Source organism: Salvelinus sp. IW2-2015, linkage group LG6.1 (assembly GCF_002910315.2).
Source record: "Salvelinus sp. IW2-2015 linkage group LG6.1, ASM291031v2, whole genome shotgun sequence".
Classification (NCBI taxonomy): Eukaryota; Metazoa; Chordata; class Actinopteri; order Salmoniformes; family Salmonidae; genus Salvelinus; species Salvelinus sp. IW2-2015.
The window spans coordinates 13,010,635-13,033,710 of record NC_036845.1 but is presented as its reverse complement, the minus strand read 5'-3'; the positions used below and the strand labels follow the sequence as shown (position 1 = coordinate 13,033,710).

At 41.1% G+C, this 23,076-nt stretch overlaps 2 protein-coding genes across 2 annotated transcripts; both read left to right on the top strand.

Moving 5' to 3' along the window:
- Positions 1-315: 315 nt before the first annotated feature.
- Positions 316-6,425, top strand: LOC111965116 (ras-related protein Rab-25). Its single transcript, XM_023989120.2, has 5 exons — positions 316-590; positions 3,904-4,099; positions 4,798-4,991; positions 5,424-5,504; positions 5,782-6,425. Exons 1-5 carry the CDS (start codon positions 554-556, stop codon positions 5,907-5,909), a joined length of 636 nt encoding a protein of 211 aa, XP_023844888.1. The 5' UTR covers positions 316-553; the 3' UTR covers positions 5,910-6,425.
- Positions 6,426-7,871: 1,446 nt separating this feature from the next.
- On the top strand, positions 7,872-16,644 carry LOC111965115 (ras-related protein Rab-11A). Its single transcript, XM_023989119.2, has 5 exons — positions 7,872-8,187; positions 10,768-10,963; positions 11,460-11,653; positions 12,513-12,593; positions 16,144-16,644. The coding sequence occupies exons 1-5, from the start codon at positions 8,148-8,150 to the stop codon at positions 16,281-16,283; spliced, it is 651 nt and encodes a 216-aa protein (XP_023844887.1). The 5' UTR covers positions 7,872-8,147; the 3' UTR covers positions 16,284-16,644.
- The last annotated feature ends 6,432 nt before the right edge of the window (positions 16,645-23,076 follow it).

The following is a 23,076-nucleotide window of genomic DNA, read 5'->3' as shown; positions in this document are numbered from 1 at the left end:
GTTTATTCATTAGTTGCATACTGTAGCAAAATGTTTTGCAATGGAAACAGTTTTGCAACAATTAGGTTCTATTTGGCAGGTAGGTCCCTCCCTGTTTCGTTTGCTTCCGTTTGGTTCATAGTGAATACACCTCAGAGGAAGCTATGATTTTCTCTCACCATGAAAAAGGGATAGGGAAACAGTAATTTCCTGAAGACAATAATTTGGTTTGTCCAGCAGGTGGCATGTAGCAATTGTTTTCATACAGTTGCTCATGCTGTTCTACCTGTTCAACCTGCCATAGACTTACACCAAGCCACTCCCCCAACCCCCATCATTCCTCAGCAGAACTACCTTATGACACAGCGGAGCAAGTTCCTTGTAAACAATCTAAGTTTATATTAAACATAGAGGGGGACAGGTGACTTGCAAAGTATTTGTGCAGCTCTTTTAAATCTGAAGATTAGGGTGAGTGGCTTCTGGGCCAGTGTCATCTTTCCTTTCTCCCCTMACACTTTGAGAGCTGGACTTGAAGACAAGGCTTCACATTGTGGCACCACTGAAGGGGTACATCATGGGTTCAGATGAGGCCTACAACTTTGTCTTTAAGGGTGAGTCCATGTTCTTTCACATTTAACAGATTGATGTCCTTTACATAATGTAGCAGACACTCTTATTCAGTAGTGATTGCATGCATTGTCAGACTTTTTTTGCTTACTGGTCCTCTATGGGAATCAAACTCCTAACCCTGGCATTGCAGGTGCCATGCTCTACTAACTGAGCCACAATAATGATATAGTGTATATGTCAACAGAGTGACTCTGAAACCTACTTTTTCTGTAGTTAGAGCTAGTGCAGTGTTGTTCAGTACAGACAACYATTGGGTTCTGTCACTTACTGTGTGTATGCTAAGGCTAGAAGCTAAGTGCCAGCACAGTATCAAAAGCACACAGTAGATTGTTAGTAACACATTTACCACACAGATAGGATGCAGGTCACTCTCACCTGTGTTGAAATTACAGAAAAAGTCTAGGACACACCCTGTTTCAGAAGCAAGTTGTCTTGCATAGTGCATGCACTCAATAAATATTGGCAATTATGTTTACGCCAGTCCTGTAGTGCAGGGCGTCTCAGAGTAGGAGTGCTGATCTAGGATTGGTTTAGCATTTTAGGTCATGATGAATAATCCTGTATGGACAGATCTTAGATCAGCACTCCCACTCTGGGACAGTTTGTGGATACAGGCCCAGGTCTAGGAGTTTTATCCAGTACTTTGAAGAATGCCTCTAACCTTGAGGTTCATTAATAAGCTACCGTATTTTACAAGTCAAGACAGTGCTACTTCAAGAATGTTGCTATTTCTATGAACTTGAATGCTATTTCTCTTTAACTGAATACATTCTCGACCCCCAACTGATATTGTGGTGAGTTTCACAAGCTTGTCAATGTCATTCCAGGAAAACACGTTCCTGAATGTTTGAGCCTATCACTCTTTCCATTATGTCTATAGTCACACTAGAGAAACATGTGTACTGTTACACTAAATGACCTACTAAGTCCTATACGCTGCAGGCATGGTAGAGAAGGTGATGTTGTGCATGATGAGGTGAAGTGATTTGTCGGTAGGGAAACAAGAAAACCCAGTTGGTTGGGCCAGGGGGAAGGTGACGAAGTCAAATTTTGTGTGTTTTCACTGATCCACATGTAAGTTTCTGCCATTCATTCTACTATAACTTTTTATTTTTGAAACCATCCAGACATAATGAAGTAAAATCTAAATGATTCCCTGCTTTGATTGTCTAAAAGTAAATGCAGCTTTTGTATCTAAATAAGCTGAGGGAACTGCTCAGTCATAAATCAATTGAAGTAAAACTGAATTATTACATGAGGAGGAGTTTTTTCTGCAATTTACATAATCCCCTTTTTCCTCAGAATAAAGTCAAACCAGGCCAGTAGAGTGCTTCAAGGCCTCTTGTCCTATTTGCCATGGAAACCAGGGGTTTTGTTTGCATAAGAGGTTACTGAGTATGGGAGGGGAAATGGCCACATTTTCATCTCACCTACTAAAAACTAAAAGCAGAACAATGATCTGCCAATGGAGTGAACAATTAGCCAAAACAAACCAAAGTAGAACATCTCGCAAACATTCTTTCCTGCTGCCTGTTTTACACCTCAGGTTAAATCTAACTTAGGTTCAGAGACCAGAAACCRGATAGTTGCTTTATAATGTAAATCTGGGAACATGAACAGGAATGACCCCAACATTTTTGCTTTTGAAAAATAATGTATTGCCTGTTAAAAGCTCTGTAGCATAAATCAGCATGCTGGGAAGAGAATCAATACTTGCATATACTTGCATATTTGGGGCAGCAGGTAGCCTAGTGGTTAGAGCGTTGGGCCAGTAACCAAAAGGTTGCTAAATTGAATCCCCGAGCTGACAAGGTAAGAATCTGTCGTTCTGCCTCTGGACAAGGCAGTTAACCCACTGTTCCTAGGCTGTCATTGTAAATAAGATTTTGTTCTTAACTGACCTGCCTAGTTAAATAAAAGTTACAAAATCTTATCCCCACTTGTGGTTTGGAGGGCAATAAATATAATATGTATTAGGTGACTGTACTAAATAAACATGTYACTTTTTTTTAACCTTCTGCACACTGCTCTTTTTCACATTCTTGGTTTCCTGGGTACTTACTTCTTAGATCTTCCTTACTGGTGCGTCATGGAACTTGGATGCCTATCTTGGTTCAGCTCACATTCTCATGGTTGAGATTAAAGCAGGAATTGGTGTTTGGCTCAGCTCAGTCGGCTGTGTTGAAATCATGGTGTTATTGTGTGTTGTGGTCATATTTTCCTATATGTTTGTCAAGTAAGCCAAGGCTGGCTTTCTGAGTCAGCTGCTCACACTCTATAAGCAAACACATGAGTCACTGAAACATACAAGGGGGCTTCATTGTTCCTTGTACCTCTTCTGTTTGGACTCAGTAGACTGATTGCTCACAGCAAGATAGATATAGGGAAGTATCAGCGTAAACTGTACCACCAGATTTTTTTAGTCGTTTCCTCTTTTGAAGGCCTGTTTCATTACAGGAAATTCCCCAAGAGCAATGCAATAAATCCCATCCTCGCTGGTTCTCCTTTGGTTCTCTTCAACAACTGACCCATCACTATATATACTACATATCTCTTAACCTACACAGCATAATAATAACATATTAGCTCCCATTTCCTGGATTATAATTAATACGAACAAGCATGATAATTCATTTTAAAGACACCTGAGCCATGATTTTGATGCTACTTCTCAGATGGTTTGTTCTACATTCCTCACTTAACATAATTAGCCCAGTAACCATTTGCACGGGTGTGGTGCTGTTTCTGTCATAGAACATCATTGTGAAGAGAGTCCTAATGATATAATGGGAACAATGAGCAGCAGACTAAGACTGAGGGTTTAGGGTAGGGTTAGTGAAATTGAGTGGGCTGTTTGAGGACACACCTAGGCCTCACCTAAGAGTTACACTATGTGCATGAAGTTCAGGGAGCAGCCTTATTGTAATTATGAGTTGGTATTAATCAATGGGATGACATGAGTGAGATTATAACAGTAAAGAAAGAGATACATTGAAGAATCATTGTTTTGTGTGTAAAAACCATTACTTACTCTCATTATTGTAATTCCATATGTGTTGTGCCCTGAAATGGCACCTTGAGGTTCTACGCCTGATACTATTGTGCGTCTGCACTATGGCAAAATAAAGTGTTCTATGTCTAGGATGAAACACGCYTAGTCCCCTTTCTAGATGATAGACATACCATTCATTCACATAATAGGGAGTCACTGGGGATGTAAAGCACATATTCAAACATCTTTCTGGTGCACTAGAACTCATTCCCTCCTCTCGCTCCCCCTTCTTTCTTCTCCAGTGGTTCTGATAGGTGAGTCCGGCGTTGGCAAGAGCAACCTGCTCTCCCGCTTCACCAAGAACGAGTTCAACCACGACAGCCGCACCACCATCGGGGTGGAGTTCAGCACACGCACAATTGAACTGAAAAGTCTCATCATCAAGGCTCAAATCTGGGACACGGCTGGGCTGGAGCGGTACAGGGCCATCACCTCCGCGTGAGTACTCTGGGTGAAACTGTGGACCCACGTACACACACAAAGGGACCATTTCTCACTATTGTGTGGGTATCTTGGGTGGTATTATAGGCCCAAACACGCCACGTGGACAGGCACTGGTTTCACATTTTTCCCAGATAGCCTGGAGGAACAAACAGCAGGTTCACTGTTCCAGTCATTTACTACTTGTGCATTTTGGTCTAAATATCCATTTGGCTGGACATACTCAATAAACATCCAGACTCAAACATGTTTCTTCTCTGACTTCTTCTCTGACTTTTGTAAAGATTCTGGAAGGGTTAATGGCATGGAAACACGTTTCAAAACAATAAAACTGTGTCCAATCAATTTAATGACAAGACAAATCTGAGGATATGCTATACCACTGCAGGATTAGTTCTTCTCTGTCCAGAGTTTAGTAATTACTTTACTGAATAATTCCCTCATGTACATTTCCTTCCCTAGAAATGTCTTTCTGTAATCAAAAAACAAGTCTATTAGAATATTATAAATCTTTCGTYGGTTCAATCATGTATCATACTATGGAGGCCTACATGGCATTTCAAGAGAAACATGGGATATGGATACTCAGAGGCATCACCCATCACATACTGTATCAATATGAATAAAAACATCAGGTTATTGGTAAGGTGTTGACTTATCTCATCACCTCTTTTGCTTTCATATTTTCTACCTAGTTATTATAGAGGAGCTGTCGGAGCGCTACTGGTCTATGACATCACCAAGCATCTGACCTATGAGAGTGTGGAGCGCTGGCTTAAGGAGCTCTATGATCATGCAGACCCTCACATCGTAGTCATGCTGGTGGGCAACAAAACTGATCTGGGGTCAGAGCGATCAGTGCCCACTGAGGAGGCCAAGGACTTTGCGGGTACAGCTGCCAGGCACAATGAATATATCCTAGGATAAACACAAAGCATTTAACTTCAAAATGTTGTTCCCTTATATAGTGAATTGTGGTTTTGCATTGCTAATATATTAATATTCACAACAGCCAATCGGCCAATAGACTTTATTGGTCCAAACTTATTGGTCCAAGGCTTGAGCAGTGCTTGACTTGGGAGCTGAATACCGGCACCTCAAATGTTCTACTGCTTGAGCTCCTGTTCCTCAAATAGAATATTAGTTCAAAGGTATTGTTGAGCTCCTGCACCTACTGTAAATATAAACAGTACCGGCACCCAAAATGAGTACCAGAGTCTATTTTAGTCCATGTCAAGCACTGGGCTTGAGTCACTAGTTCACCCCAAATTTGACAAACCTAAATTATGAGAAAATACTCTGTAATTCTTGCTCTTTGCAGAAAAGAATGGCCTATTGTTCTTAGAGACATCAGCCTTGGAGTCCACAAACGTTGAGACGGCATTCCAAAATGTCCTTGGAGGTAATTTACTTTATATATTTACAGTACCAACCCTATTATCGATTTGTTTGTTTTTAGCTCTCTAGCTAACCTTGTTTTTTTGGTGTAATAGTAGCGCAATCAATGCTCAGTAATTCATCCGTAAAACTGAGTGGAAAGTTGGCATTGCAGAACAAAATGCTTGTGCCACATTTGTTTTGTGTAAGCAGTTGTGTCACTGGCAGTTTGTGGTCAATGTTTTTTTGTCACTGTTTGTTGCACCAGAATTCATACTGTATCCCTGTGCCTATTCCATCAGAGATCCACAGGAAGGTGAGCAGTAAAGAGGTGACCCGGGGGTCCATTAGTGCCGTGTCTCTGGCCAGCCCTGTCCCCAGAGCTGCAGGCGACCCTGAAGAGAAGAAGCCCTGCTGTACGAACCTCTGATGGGACAAACCACCCAGTGTGGGGGGGTGGCTAAAAGGGGTGACTGTCGAGCAGTATGGAGCTGCCTGACCCACCCACCCCTATTACGACCTCATGTGGTATAGAGCACTCCATCTTCCTCTAGTTATTGTGCCAAAAGTGTGCACATCTGATTGAAAAGAATGATGCCGAGCAAGACCACTTTGATGTGACACATTTACATGGTGGCAGACAATGAGTTTTCCATTCCTAAAGATGATGTAATGTGTATGTATGTACATGGCTGGATGTCCATGATACATTTCCCCAAAGAATCCAGAAATCATTTGAATATAAAAAATGTCTCAAACAAAGATTTTGTGTAAACTTTTAAGATTCAACTTTGCTTGGAAGGATACACATTTTTTTGAAAAAAAGGTAGTCAACTGATGTACAGAATATTTGTATTTTTAGTGACTGTGAGGTTGGACAACAGGTGCCAAAACCATGTTTATAATTTTACACAAAGCTTGATTAATTAAATTTGCTGTCACTGTTGTTTGTGCTCTGTTTACTTAATGTACAGTAACATGTCATTGTTTTATTTTATGCTTAAATTGTTCCAAAACGGCTTATTCTTATTGTGAGGTGATTTTACAACAATACAGGAATATTTTTTTGCACTCAAATGCTAGGTTCATTATTGCTTGCCTTTTAATTATCACTTTTTACATTTGATTTCCTTCACAATAATAGCCAATCCATCATACACACATTCCATTATAATACATCTAAAAATGCATATGCCAATAAGTATAATACACAAACAGCAACTGATAGATGAGAATATAATGGAATAGCCTACATTTTCCATCTGTGGGGATCACTTTTGAATCTAATGAAGTTATCCCATTAATGATCAGACATTGACCATATTGATCTCATAAGTAGCCCTTGGCTAAACCTATAATAATCATAATACATTTAATTTGTAGTGCTTTTTTCAGWCCCAAGGTGCAAAAAATACAATAAATAGGCTGATAGGCCAACATCCAGATTGACAAAGAAGTATATATTAATTGCATATATTTAGCTGCATAAGCATAGCCTACAGTTCACGTGGCGTCATTATGATACCGTGCCAAGGATCAATTAAACCTGAGGCTCATGGTGCTTTCAAGACAACTGGGAACCCGGAAAAAATTTGTTCAAATCCTGACGTCAGTGATCTTCAGGTCGAAAGTCGGAGCTGTAAAAAGAGGCCCGAGTTCCCGACCTGGAATTTCGAGTTGGATGACCGTTCAAAAATATTTTTCCCAGTCGGAACTCGTTTTTTCCGAGTTTTGTATTTGTATTTATTATGATTCCACATTAGCTAGTTATACATTTTAAAAACATTACAATACATTCATAACATATTAAGTGTGTTCCCTCAGGCCTCTACTACCACATATATATAACACAAAATCCATGTGTACAGGGTTTGTATGTTATCGTGTGTTTGTACGCATGTGTCTATATGTGTGTTGCTTCACATGCTGTTCCATAAGATGTATTTTATCTGTTTTTTTAAATCAAATTTTACTGCTGGCATGAGTACTTGATGTGGACTAGAGTTCATTGTAGTGATGGCTCTACGTAGTGGCCTCACATAGTCTGTTTTGGACTTGGGGACTGTGAAGAGACCTCTGGTGGCATGTCTTGTGGGKTATGCATGGGTGTCCGAGCTGTGTGCAGTAGTTCCCAGTTGTCTTGAACGCACTAGAGTCCGAAGTCGGAGATTTCCGAGGTCCCAGGTGTTTTGAACGCGGCATCAGCATACCTGGGAAAGCTTGAGACTGAAGACGTCACCCAAGAAGCGATGAGTAGGATCAGTGGAGGCAAATCATGAATGACAACAATGTAGACCAATCACAGGAAAGTCAGTGACAGGTATCAGTCGTCGATTGGCCAGTCGAAACTGGGTAAAGGGCGGGGCTAGAGACTCGACGTTACGTCGCTCGGAAATGGCACAGTACAAGTGGTGGGGAAGAGGAGTCGAAAGTTTGTGAAAGATAGTTTGTTGTCTTTAAAAATTTCTGTCAAATAGGTTACATATAGTCGAATAATATATTAGAGGTGTTGACATAGTGCGAATGTACGTTTTTGATTCGGTTGTTCGTTCTAAGGAAGCGGTCGGTCGCGAGATAAATGGTCAAGAAGTTTTGTCGAATTGAACAGAGAAACCACCACGGGAGGGTTTGAACATTTCACATTTATATAGGTAGAAACGTTGAAGAAATGACGAATAGAGAAGACGAATATGACTATCTTTTTAAAGGTGAGTGTGTTTACGATACTTTACTAGGACATTGCCATTTTTTTGAGTGTAGGGATTTCGACCTACAGTTGGTTCAGAGCTACACCGCTTTCAATGTAATACATTTCTTTTGTCGCCGCTTCCGCCCTGTCATAATTATTCGGAGTGTTTTGCTGCAASTATGTAACGAGCGCTGCCAAAATCAGTTCTCAATGACACGAGGAAATGCGTAGCAGTACCAGTTACAGTAACAACTTCACTCTGAATTGCTGAAACTATTGTTTCCATTCAGTAGAAATATGGCTACAATTGTGTAGTAGGCTAGTTGATTGCAACGGCACTAAACACTGTCAGTTAATAAGCACCAAGTAACTATCCATTAAGTGGCATCTGTTTAGTCATCTTGTGGTGGGCCTATGACGCAATCATCAGGAGAGGAAGTATTGGTCAACAGGAGTCATATAGCCCACTGACTATGGCAGGATGACACCTCAAAATACTACATTTACTCAAACAGATTGCCCTAAGGTGACCAGTGACCACATGGTTTAGTACCATTCTGTTTGTAGGGATTCCATTGACCTGGTGTGRTGGGTCACTCTGGGTTTAGAGAAAGCAGTCATCTCCACGATCTGTTTACATCTGAATGAAGTGGAGTAAAGATGACCGTGGCCTAATTCATCTAACAGATAGCACAGAGTGAAATCTTATTGGCCCCTACTCAACATGACTTGTCTCGACCTTATGTTCTATGTTGTTTAGTCGTACCTTTCCCAGACTTTTCTGTGCACATGCACTGTAGCCTATTGTTAGGCCTACATATGAGAATGTGTAGGCCTACATTTGTAAGAATACAACAACAGTTGGTATGTTACAATAATAGTGGATACTTACTGCTCCCCTGTACTCACTTACACTAACTACTTCCCTCGTGGGTTGTTTTGTCCTGCACAAGGGAAATAAAGTGCACGGGGTCCTTTGTTCAAATGTAGAACCCCAAACAAACATGTTGTCAAACTGGAAAGACCTGCATGAATCGTGTGTGTGTGTCTGTCCCTATACAGAAGGCCTCTGACCATAGTGAAGATAGATTAGATTACACAGCTAGAATGCACTGCCCCATAGAGCCTAAAGTGAGGACTGTCAGTAGGTCACATAACCAGTAGGTTCCTCCCCCTCCAGTTTCCTGCTTTTAATTGCTTTCTTTACTGCACCCTCAGTGTTTAGGCATGAGTCAGTCAGGTGAGTGGTTGAATCACTGCTCCCGACTAGGAGCTTGTAAGTGTTGCACAGCAAGTTGACCAGCTTTCTTGTTTAAAGGACTCCTACTGAGTGCTCTTTTTACAAATAACATATGCTCTCTTGTTGATTTGACTTCCAGATAAGATAGGCCTACTTAAAATAACTTCCTTATACTGTATTGGGAAATAGAATTTGGATTTTTAAGGAAGCTAGACTACACTGTTTAGGCCTATGCTATGTAGTGATGGCGTCCAAGAATAGAACAATGGTTGTATCTTTAGAACTCTGGAATGCAGCCTACACAATACCGTAGCCTAAATTGGTGRTRWTATGTTTCTGGTGACAAGTACACTGAAAGTTGCATAATGCTGCTGTTAGTTCCTCTGCCACCGTATTATCACTGTTACCAGATAGCGTGACCTGAAGATAGGCTAGTCTAATGGAATTGTAGTTCAGAGTCCTTCTTGAAAATGACAAGGATGTTCTTGGAACTACTTAGTAACATGGGAACTGGGACTAACTGATGTGAATGGAGCAATGGATTTCCTGTGCAACAAGTTTACTTTTGTTAGGTTCTCCTAGCTTGAGTCAGTCAGCACAATCGTCAATTGGTAGGCACGTTTCTAACTGTCTTTTGCTCCACTGTAGCATTTTCATGTGATGAGGTTCCATGCTTAGCTTGTATGATTAACATAGCCTACATTCTGTGGGAGTAGGAYATTTGTCAATAAGGCCTCATCAACACACAACCAGTTCCTATTTCTTAATAACAGGGTGGTGAGTTTGAGTTAGGATTTTCCTCCTGACTCACCTGGATTTCAGTCATTGTAAAATCCTCTTTCCCAACACCCCGCCTTGTGTTTGGAAATGAATGGGTGTCAACGGGAACAGGTGCCAAATGTTTAATTGGCCCATAAGGGCATGGTTCAGTGGTGGTGCTAAGTGAATAGGCTGAACTACACAAGGCATCATCTTCTTGGTCAATTAAATCAAACTTTGGTCATTCATGACAATAGCCCTAGGCGCTACCTCACAAAGGTCGAAACTTCACGTCATGGGGCTTAGTGTATAGTAAAAACACATATTGTTTATTGAACTACAGTCAAGTATAGTCAGGCCCTCTCAGTAGACCATTAATCACTAACAGAACAGCAGACACATGGTGCGACCCAATCAGGAGCTGTCATATCTTCTACCACAATTTTTTGTCAGACATGTTTTATCCCTACTGAGTGTTCCTGTTCCTACATCATAGAAAATAAGTTGTTTGTCGACCCCTGTACAGTGGGTAGCGTAATGTATTGTTATTCTGGTGGTGTCTGTCTGACTCATGCCCTCGATCCTCTCTGCGTGCTTCAGTGGTGCTGATTGGGGACTCTGGAGTGGGGAAGAGTAACCTGCTGTCTCGCTTCACCCGCAACGAGTTCAACCTGGAGAGCAAGAGCACCATTGGGGTGGAGTTTGCCACGCGCAGCATCCATGTGGAGGGCAAGACTGTCAAGGCCCAGATCTGGGACACTGCAGGACAGGAGCGCTACAGAGCCATCACCTCAGCGTGAGTATTAACACTGCTCACACACATAGAGATTTGTTTGTTTTTCGTCTGTCTGCCAGGCAGGCACCTTTTGACATATTTGCAGTGTTTAGACAGACASCCCAATTCGGGTCTTTATTTAACTAATTGGTCATTTGACCAATCCCGTCAGATCCTTTTCACAAATGAGCTCTGAAAGATCTGATGTGTAAAGAGCTGATGGGATTGGTCAAATGACAATCAATGTAAAAAAAAATATCAGACTTGGGCTTCCTGTGTAAACCCAGCCATTGAGGATATTTGTGCGTACTGCACATTCCAGCCTACTTCTGCTAATTTTCAAATGTTCTCATCTTGTTGACAACTTTGAGTCCTTTGCTTATGATGTATGCAATAGCATTTCATGTAGGGAACGACAAACTATATCTACCACTCCATTGACTCAGCCAATGCTCAGCTGTTCTGTCTACCACTGCTCCCAGTAAAACTTATTTCCCTCCTCCTGTCCTCTGTGTAGGTACTACCGTGGGGCAGTGGGGGCTCTGCTGGTGTATGACATCGCCAAGCACCTGACGTATGAAAACGCTGAACGCTGGCTGAAGGAGCTGCAGGACCACGCTGACAGCAACATTGTCATCATGCTGGTGGGAAACAAGAGTGACCTGCGCCACCTCAGGGCCGTGCCCACGGATGAGGCCAAGGCCTTGGCAGGTATCCTCACATCAACTAGTTTTTTATAGCCATCTTGTTAATCTGTTTGTGCTGATTCTTCCACAGCATTACAAGCCAAGGGGACAGTACAGGAGAGTTGTTTCTCCCTCAATCATTTTAGCTTTTTTATTCACAATAGCAGTAGACATAGAGATACGGCAATCTGAACAACACAATACCAATGTTTTGGTAAATATGTCCATAATCTCGCTTTCAAAATTGGAATAAGGGCATTTTAAACACATTTCAAAAATAATCTGGGGAAAGTGATGCACTTGAGCCTCGCAGTGGACAAGGGAATACCTTCCACTGTCTACTTTCCCCTTAGGGGCTGCTCTTTGATGTGGAGACAAGAGTGCCCATCAGGCTGCCTCTGTCAGTGGTTAACAGCCCATGGTTCYGAATTCACATACCCAGCAATAGAAAAAAAGCCAGTCAAGTTGACTCCATTGTGATTTTAGCTTCTCTCCACACTCCAATGTGACATTTCCAGCTTATCACACTTCTTCTTTGTAGCTCTGCATAATGTTTCAAGTGTTTACTTATGACCTTGAGTCTTATTTCATGCATGGAATACACTTTGACTTGTAAATTGCTCTTGATAAGAGTGTCTGATAAATATATATATATATAATTGAATGAAATTGTTCTAGAAGACGTCATTGTGTAGAGTAAACAAGCATGCCATGTGAAACCACAGGCTCTCGTTCAATTTCTGCTATTGATTTGTCACTAGGGTTGGCTCATGCAGCACGACTACAAAGGGTCACCGACATCATGCCATTTTTATTTGCTCTAGCTTACACTGTGGTGGCTGTTGCAAATTTATTTATTTATTTATTTTTCTCAATTTTCACAGAGAAGCATGGACTGTCTTTCCTGGAGACCTCGGCGTTAGACTCCTCTAATGTGGAGCTGGCTTTCCAGACTATTCTCACAGGTTAGTGTAYATTATAAACTGGGTAGTTCAGTCCCTGAATGCGGATTGGCTGACAGCCGTGGTATATCAGACCGTATACCATGGGTATGACAACATGTATTTTTACTGCTCTAATTACATTGGTAACCAGTTTATAATAGCAATAAGGCACCTCAGGGGGTTGTGGTATCTGGCCAGTATACCACGGCTAAGGGCTGTGTCCAGGCACTCTGCATTGTGTCGTGCTTAAGAACAGCCCTTAGCCGTGATATATTGGCCAGATACCACACCCGCTCGGACCTTATTGCTTAAATATACCATGCAACACTGCCGTTGCATGGTATATTTGGACTGCCGTTGCATGGTATGCATGGACGTTTGGCATTTGCCAGAGAACACCAAGATTGGCAAATTCGCCACTGGCGCCCTGTGCTCTTCACAGATGAAAGCAGGTTCACACTGAGCACATGTGACAGACGTGACAGTCTGGAGACGCCGTGGAGAACGTTCTGCTGCCTGCAACATCCTCCAGCATGACCGGTTTGGCGGTGGGTCAGTCATGGTGTGGGGTGGCATTTCTTTGGGGGGGGCCGCACAGCCCTCCATGTGCTCGCCAGAGGTAGACTGACTGCCATTAGGTACCGAGATGAGGTCCTCAGACCCCTTGTGAGACCATATGCTGGTGCGGTTGGCCCTGGGTTCCTCCTAATGCAAGACAATGCTAGACCTCATGTGGCTGGAGTGTGTCAGCAGTCCCTGCAAGAGGAAGGCATTTATGCTATGGACTGGCCCGCCTGTTCCCCAGACCTGAATCCAATTGAGCACATCTGGGACATCATGTCTTGCTCCATCCACCAACGCCACGTTGCACCACAGACTGTCCAGGAGTTGTCGGATGCTTTAGTCCAGGTCTGGGAGGAGATCCCTCAGGAGACCATCCGCCACCTCATCAGGAGCATGCCCAGGCGTTGTAGGGAGGTCATACAGGCACGTGGAGGCCACACACACTACTGATCCTCATTTTGACTTGTTTTAAGGACATTACATCAAAGTTGGATCAGCCTGTAGTGTGGTTTTCCACTTAAATTTTGAGTGTGACTCCAAATCCAGACCTCCATGGGTTGATAAAATTTGATTTACATTGATCGTTTTTGTGTGATTTTGTTGTCAGCACATTCAACTATGTAAAGAAAAAAGTATTTAATAAGAATATTTCATTCATTCAGATCTAGGATGTTATTTTAGTGTTCCCTTTATTTTTTTGAGCAGTATATATATCTCAATTCTTTGTACTCTGAGAGCTTTGTAGTCCATTTGTTCAGTGGTGACTCATCTTCCACCAATAGATGGCAGCAAAATCCAGGTTATTACGAGGCCTCTACTGTAAGATTACTCTGCAGTAAATTGAACAGTACCTGACATTTAAGGTCAAAAGCATCTGTAATTGGCACACTCAGACAATGACACTTTGTGTGAGCCTCAATCAGATCTGCTGTTTGCCATGAAATGACTAAAGCATTTTTGGTCTGGTCGCAATATGTACATTGAAATACAAATGTGAGCTATCAAATTTTATTAGTTACATGCGCCGTCTACAACAGATGTAGACCTTACAGTGAAATGCTTACTTACAAGCCCCTAACCAACAATGCAGTTTAAAAAATGAATAATAAATAAAAGTAACAAGTAGTTAAAGAGCAGCAGTAAAATAACAATAGCGAGACTATATACAGGGGCTATCGGTACAGAGTTGATGTGTGGGGGCACCGGTTAGTCGAGGTAATATGTATATGTAGGTGGATTTATTAAAGTTACTATGCATAGATAATAACAGAGTAGCAGTGGTGTAAAAGAGAGGGGGGGGGGCAATGAAAATAGTCTGGGTAGCCATTTGATTAGATGTTCAGGAGTCTTATGGCTTGGGGATAGAAGCTGTTTAGAAGCGTCTTGGACCTAGACTTGGCGATCTGGTACCGCGTGCCGTAGCAGAGAGAACAGTCTATGACTAGGGTGGCTTGAGTCTTTGACCATTTTTAGGGAATTCCTCTGACACCACCTGGTATAGAGGTCCTGGATGGCAGGAAGCTTGGCCCCAGTGATGTACTGGGCCGTACGCACTACCCTCTAGTGCCTTGCGGTCGGAGGCCGAGCAGTTGCCATACCAGGCAGTGACGCAACCAGTCAGGATGCCCTCAATGGTGCAGCTGTATAACATTTTGAGGATCTGAGGACCCATGACAAATCTTCTCAGTCTCCTGAGGGGGGAATAGGTTTTGTCGTGCCCTCTTCATGACTGTCTTGATGTGCTTGGACCATGTTAGTTTGTTGAAGTGGACACCAAGGAATTTGAAGCTCTCAACCTGCTCCACTACAGCCCCGTCGATGAGAATAGGGGCGTGCTCGGTCCTCCTTTTCCTGTCGTCCACAATCATCTCCTTTGTCTTGATCATGTTGAGGGAGAGGTTGTTGTCCTGGCACCACACGGTCAGGTCTCTGACCTCCCTATAGGCTGTCTTGTCGGTGTTCAGGCCTACCACTGTTGTCATCGCCAAACTTGGGCCCCTGGGTTGAGGATCAGCATGGCGCATGTGTTGTTACCTATCCTTACCACCTGGGGGCTGTCAGGAAGTCCAGGATCCAGTTGCAGAGGGAGGTGTTTAGTCCCAAGGTCCTTTGATGAGCTTTGAGGGCACTATGGTGTTGAACGCTGGGCTGTAGTCAATGAATAGCATTCTCACCATAGGTGTTCCTTTTGGCCAGGTAGGAAAGGGCAGTGTGGAGTGCAATAGAGATTGCATCATCTGTGGATCTGTTTGGGCGGTATGAAAATTGGACTGGGTCTAGGGTTTCTGGGATAATGGTGTTGATGTGAGTCATGACCAGCCTTTCAAAGCACTTCATGGCTACAGATGTGAGTGCTACGGGTCGGTAGTCTTTTAGGAAGGTTACCTTAGTCCCTGGGCCCAAGAACACTATGGTGGTCTGCTTAAAACATGTTGGTTATACAGACTCGGACAGGGAGAGACTTGCCAGTTGATCAGTGCATGCTCGCAGTACACGTCCTGGTAATCCGTCTGGACCTGCGACCTTGTGAATGTTGATCTGTTTTAAGGTCTTACTCACATCGGCTGCGGAGAGCGTGATCACACAGTCATCCGGAACTGACTTTGGTTGAGGTCATCTTGTCTGCTCTTTTCAATCTCTTGCTGATTTAGAGGCAGGGAACTGACTTTGGGATTCACCAGCCAGTCAGTGGCATGTATGGGTCAGTCTGAAGTTAGTTTTGCGTGCCAGACTCAAGAGTAATCCTAGGGAAGGTGCAGAAGTTCAATCCCCAGGAGCCACGGGGTGCTGCTGGTTTCTATGATAGCTTGTCTCCATTTCATGTTTGTTTTGTTATTTATTTACACAACCCTGTAAAGTCAAATGCTGTTAGGTCCCAATTGCATGACCATCTTGTTCTCAGTTTTGTATCCACTGTAATCTTTGATGAAACTCTCCCTTTCTCATCACCCAACAACCCAACAGCAACTGTTGTGTCCTCACCTGTCTGTCTGTCCGTCTCCTGCAGCCATCTACAACATCGTGTCCCAGAGGCAAATGACGGGCCGCAGCGACGCCGACTTCTCCCCCAACTCCAATGTGGTGCCGATCACGGTGCAGCCCACGCAGAACGCTGCCAAGTCGAGTGCCTGCTGCCAGAACAACTGAGGCCTCACCACCGTCAGGGACAGACGGGTAGACGGGGCGGGAGGACTGGGAGACGAGGAGGAGAAACCTGGAGACAAGGATACAGGCAGACAGAAACAAGTGGAGAGATGCATAGGGAGACAGAAGGACAGGGAGACCAAGGGGGGCAACCAAGTGTTTCCATAGCCTCAATGCATTGTTTCCTCTGAGAAGTCTGTCCCCATCTAATTCAATAAGCTTTATGGTTACGCCTTGGCTTGATTGGTTTTAAATATGAAAGAGGACATGAATTGAATTAATTTACATKAATTGAGAAATTTAGCATGTTAGGGTATGGTCCGCCATATCTTTCCAGTTTTTGTCTCACTCATTGTGAACTGATTTCYCCCCCCCCCCCCCCAATTGTCAGCTCAATTTAATAAGCCTGTGAACACACCCAATTCCCCAGCACAGAAAAAGGGCAATAAGATTCGGCAGTGAAGACCTGACTTCACTGAAGTGTAACCCCCCCCCCCACCTCTCCATTGTCAGGCAGCTCCTCCCAAACGTATTTGCGTTTGTCCCAATGATATTTATTTAACACTATATATTGAGGTCTTGTTTGTGCTAACATGCAACACTGGGTGGGTTTGATCTTAAGCTGCTTACTATATATGACGGGTGTCCTCTCTTTTTGTTCTTGATTTCACTGGTAATCAAATCCTTTTATGATGGAGTTATTAAATGTAACTACTCTTGGCTAATGGGGAAACGAGGAGTTAAGCCATCTCATCCCAAATGTTCCTGGTCGAATGTCAGGCCAATCTAAACTGCACAAAATGGGGGTCCTTGGAGAACTTTTCATGTCCATTTTATCAGTGCTCTTCGACTTCCCTATTCGTCTTTACACAGAATAAAGTTTGCKCTTCAGATTTTTTTGTGATCAACATTTTCCTCCTCCCTGTTGAAACCCATTACAAAGTACTTTGTGCACAGCAATATTTCTCACATAGGCCTATGTCTTTTTTGCTAACAAAGCAGTCTTGCTCTTTTGGGTGTTATCCTTTATCACCGTGAACCATCCTTTTCCGGTTTAACTGATTTGCTGTCGCTTTCTCCGTGACTGGAGATATGTGAGGGTGATGAGGGGATATTGGTTGGAGGAGTGGTCATATACCATGGTCTCTGAGTTGAGCCCTCCCTGCGGCCTGCTGTCCTAGATGGATGGACAGCTCATGTTGCAAGAGATGGGTAGCAAGGGCACTCAGCCTTGCCCGCTGCTGCGTCTCTGATGTACACAAGTTGGCTTGTTTTACTGTAAATGAACTCCTCCACCCCTTATCCACTGTATGTAACTGGAACCGTATCATGCCTTCTGGGATATCCCYTAAGAGTTTCCCAGGTCTCTTTGTATGGTTATATTTTCTCTCTTTTCTGGGTGTGTGTAGTTCTGTCAGTAGGTTGGTAAGAGTATGCACTAGGGAGGATACTAGCCCTTATAGATCTGCTAGTTTGGCAAGAGGGGAGGTGTGGGGAAAGTTTCAGGGTGCCATTACCACAGCCGAAGGTCAACAGTGTAAACAGTCATTATCCTGCTGAGTTTTTTTCCCTTGTAGCATTCCCAATAGTAAATTGGGTGGTGAAGGTTAGGTTTTTAAAATGTTAATTCTCATGTGTACATTTAGATTGCATATGTATAAATAAATGTAATTTCTTAAGTCTTGCTTATTTAATGCCTTAACCATGTGCCTACTTTTCAATGAAAAATGACATACTGTGGAGTTACTGTATGGTACTTCACTTATGGTACATGTTTGCCATTTCACAACTGCAACTTTATAAAATACTCAAGACAAAGCAAAGAGCATCCATCGGAAATGATTTCATTTTTGTTTTATTAGAAACATTTACAATACATCTTGAATCTTTGAAAAAATAACAGAAACCAAAACTAATATGGTGCAGATACAATAATAAAATGTCAAAAATTATTCACAAAAACATGTGCTAAGAAATAAACCTGCAATATCACATGCCTCTTGCGGGCATGACACACTGTAACAGTTCAAAGAATACTTTTTTTTATTTTATCAAAGTGACGGCCAGCCACATGGCAAACCCTCTCTCGCTGATCACAGAGAAACCAGAAACTAAAGCCAGGAGATGCTGACCCAAAACTAATGCACAAAGACCACTATAAGACCGGTATGAAACACTTCTACGTTGCCGGGAGAATCTGAAGAAACACTACCAAAGACAAACTGTCAGACTGTGGTGGCCCCTTCAGAAGAGGACAACGTGAAGGCTGGAAGGTCATTTCAGTCCCCGTGCTTCAGTCAGTTGTGGCGGAAAATATACCGTCCTGACATGTTGAATTGTACGACAAATGTTCACTTTTAACTACCTAGTTTTGGGATTGAAATAAATACATTTTAGGTTCATCCATACGTGATGGAATGACAACCAAGCTTTCCTCCCCTTTTATAGAACTGTGATGAGAAAATGAAAAGGACAAAATACTGACAGTGTCACATGGGGACTGAAACGGCCTCTCTTCGCTTCACCTGAAATACTTGTCCTTTTTTTCTGTTTCTGAAGGGGCGCCAACTATGAAAATCTACAAGGAACAACCAGCCCCAGACCCCTTGTGTTAAAACCAAACACATAGGATCTGTGGTGTTTATCCAGTCTAGGTGACCATACAAGATACATGCAAACTAGTACGGATATGAATGTGTTGGTGTGTGTGTGGCTGGTTACCATAGATCTACTACACAGTGTGCCTATGTGCTAAACTATTGATCACTCAGCTCAGCTCTCACCCTGTCATGTTTTCACGAAACTTAAGCCCAATTTTAAGGTAATCATTCATTAAGGCTTTGATGATGTCCTCTCTTGCCTTACCAATCACAAAGGGTCCCAAGTAGTAGACATATGAATGTGTGTGTATCTGTATACGTTACATGTGCCCTTGCGGGACACCTGAATCACTCGTTCTCAGCATTGCAATCACAACTGAAGCTGTGTTAGCATAAAAAGTTAGAGATTAATAAAAGCAAGTTAAGACTCCAGAGGAAATGTGTAATGGGGCCAGTCAGTATGGGGTTAGTCAAAGGGGAAAAGGTAAGCAAGCAGCATAGAGAAAGAGTGCTGATGCAAGAAATAAATGTGTAATTGAGGCACGGAATTGATGCTCAGTGACTAAAATACCTCCAAATCCTAAAAATATTATATTATTTTCTGTCATAATTCCAATGTGAATGCACTGGTGTCCTTTGAAATAGTGCATATCGGAAGTTAAAATATAAGCTATGGGGAACCCACATCAACTCTTATTTCATTTACAATGAAATACAGTGGAGGTGAGTCCATAACTTTCATAAATAAAACATTTTTTTTTTCTTTACCGTTAGCAGAAACCAACTTTCCTGTGTTTAGAAATATATTAACTTCTTGTATTTTTAACTAAAAAACACATTTCTTGAGGTTACTCATGTTTTCTTCATTTTGAGATTTTCATAAATAACATCCAGAAACTGACTTATTCCCCGTCTTTCTATGAAATAATAACCCATGTTAGCAAAATAGATTTAAGAAACTGTAATAATATTTTTTTTTTTAAGTTGCTTTCTATAAATGTATGTGGAAGAACTCAAATATAGACTGCGGTGAAACCTTCTCACAAATTCTTTCCAGCTCACTTTAAAATGTATAAACCAATAGGTAAAAGGAGTGCACTGGTAATTTATTTTACATTCAAATGCATTACTTGCTCATCTTGCGATTATGATAGATCGGAATAATTGCTTAAGTGCATCAATTTAAAGGATTTCCTATCACTCCTTGAAAGGGGTGCTATTATTGTTATACATAATGCATAAAGAGTTGTACATTTAAAGAGAAGAAAACTGTTCAGAGTTTCTATGGTTACTTTAATATATTGTAAAGAACACTAACAATTGAAAAAAATAGTTAATGAAATAGACATCCCCCTAAGAGTTATCTCACCGCCATCTTTGTTTCWCCACTAAAGGAAGTGGAGTACTTCATATACTGGGTGCATATATCAAGCTACACCTCATCTTATAAGACAGTCATTATTTAAATKTCTATATCAATTACACCTCAAGGTAAATATATGGAATTAAATATATGTCCATTTGAATTTCTTTAAAGCTTTTTTATATACCTTGTGGTTATGTTGATGAAATATGTTAATGCCATGGGATCTTAATTTTACTGTTACTCTTATGTACTGTACTAAACTTCAGCTATCATACTTCGACATGGAGAATAGAGTTAACTAGAAACAATATTAAATTAAAACCGCAGTATTATTTTTGAACTCTAACAAAGGTACTGCAGGGTATTTGTGTAATCTTAACAACTTTCTTATGCATTATTCAACTATTGTTCAGTCGGGGGTCTTTGAGACGAATCTAGCCCTTCAGCTGCAATTCAACATGAATTTGAACAGAATTGTAAACAAATACAAATCTCTACCTGTTMTTTTTCTAATTTAGTATGTGTTCCTGCCCCATTCTGAAGAAACATAAACTTCCCAAGACAAGTCCAGCCTTTTCACATTAACAGCTGTGATGATAAAACAAAACTTATTGACATAATTATTTATAAATCTAAGTTGGCAATAATACCAATATAAATACAATGTAAGAGGGATTGGTGTCTTTGGGCAGTGATTGGGTAGTTGATCACTGAAGCTACTGTAGCATAAAAAAAGACCAAACTGAAACAGGATGTCTTTATTGAGACAAGGTCCATTTCAATATTGACTGAAGCTTGTATGCTGTATGACTTTTGACAAAACTATCACGAGTGGGTTATTAAAAACAAAAGCTGATTATTATTGTATTGACCTCAGCCACCTTCATCAATAAATCCAAACTATGATAAGGGCGAAATGTGTTAACATTTGTAGAATTGTAAGCTTATGATCAGCAATATCATTCCTATAGATGTCCTCGAACCTCTTCCAAGGTTTTGTTCTTTGGCTACCTTTTGACCTTTTATTTTAAATCAGCTAAAAGCTGGATAATGACAACTACTTATAACAGACAGCATAAAGAAATAATTAAATTGTGCCATCAAATCAGTTACAAAACATGTTTTGGAACCAATCTAAAAACTGAAATATATTCTCATGATATGCTTATGGTAACTATAAACGTTTCTCCCTAAACATGAATAAATACAGAGWAATACATGTTAAATAAATGCTACTTTGTCAAGTGATGAAAATGTTTGGCTCAATGCATTGGGCATCAGAATATGTTCATATGGTCTTCGACAGATCCTATGGAAATAATCCAACCTTCTGTTTTACCATTGCGTCTACTTTAGTGTGTGATTTAAGTTGTCACTTAAACACCAATCTATCACCATAGGAGTTATGAGTTCCTGCTTTCGACAGACAGGAAATGCCTCAATTGTTCATGTTATGTTCCTGAAAAGCATTGTATGTTTACACTGAAAAGCTTACTTTTACAATGCAATTGGTTTYTTCCAAATAATAGGTATTGTGTTCTCAAAATTCCACAGATACTAAGAGAAGGAAATCTTGAGGTTGCACTGGTGGTGGCACACCCTGTATTTGAGGTATGCTTGCAGTCTTATTAATATTCAATGTGAAAAAGACGGGATTAAGCAGTCAAAAATTACTAAAAGCAAGACGTAGGAAGGCAACAAAAACATGCTCTTGTGCCTGAAACCGATACTAATTAATTACATTTCTCGTCCTACATTGGCATAAATCCATATGCATTTTTAGAAGATAGACAAAAATKGAGTAATATTCAAATGAATCAAGGTTGTGTTATGGATGGCGCTGAATTCTTTGAACTTACTAAACTGGCTCTTTTGTTTACTGTTGCAGTATTGACATTATTGCTTTTCATCCTAATGTACATAAAACCTGATTCATCCAAAAGGATCTAGGAATATTTTAGAACACGTCTTTACATATTTGAGAGAATGTATCGGTATCTGTCAGTGGAAACATCAATACAGCCCTGTATTCATCATTACAGTATGTGGTATTGTGGTATTCTTATCTATATATTTGACTTGATGAAATGCTTAAGTTTATTAGATCCACACATATAAGTAGCCTATCAATATATGTCTTTATGTTTAAGGATGAGGGGACATTATATATATATATATAGATGAGGGGACATTATATATATATATATAAATCAAAGTGATCTTAAAAGTCCATAAACAAACAAATTCAAAAGGATATTTTCACCTTGTAAAAATAATCAAAATCCCACTTATATAGCAGGCATTTGACTGGATGTAAATTACTGATATATATATATACACACAGATGCGCAGAATCCTTTCTCATAAAGCACAATGCAAATTTCTCCCACAGCCTCTAAAACAGTGAGACTCTCTAAAAAGCCCTCTACATTAAACCAGTGCAAACTCAACCAAGTCATCAGTACTGACTGAATGGATGAGAGGTCTCCCATAATACCACTACTACAAGGAATAACAATAATTATATTATAAAAACATGATAGGGAAACCTTATGTGCATGTCTTTCAAAATCTATGAAGAAATATTCACCATCAGTGGTCGGTTTGGTATTAATTATATGTGTTTTCTTACAATAAGGTGCTTTACTCTATATTTTAATGTAAAGGGTTTAAGAGGCTAATTTCCCAATTCCATTTAATCCCACCCAACCCGGTTGATTCACGTTCTTTTCTGACAAATAGTTACGTGAAAGTTTTTTTTAAGGGGCAATACTATTGAAGGCCTACTGTATGTCACTAAACTTTCATGCCAAAGTGAAAGAAATATTAA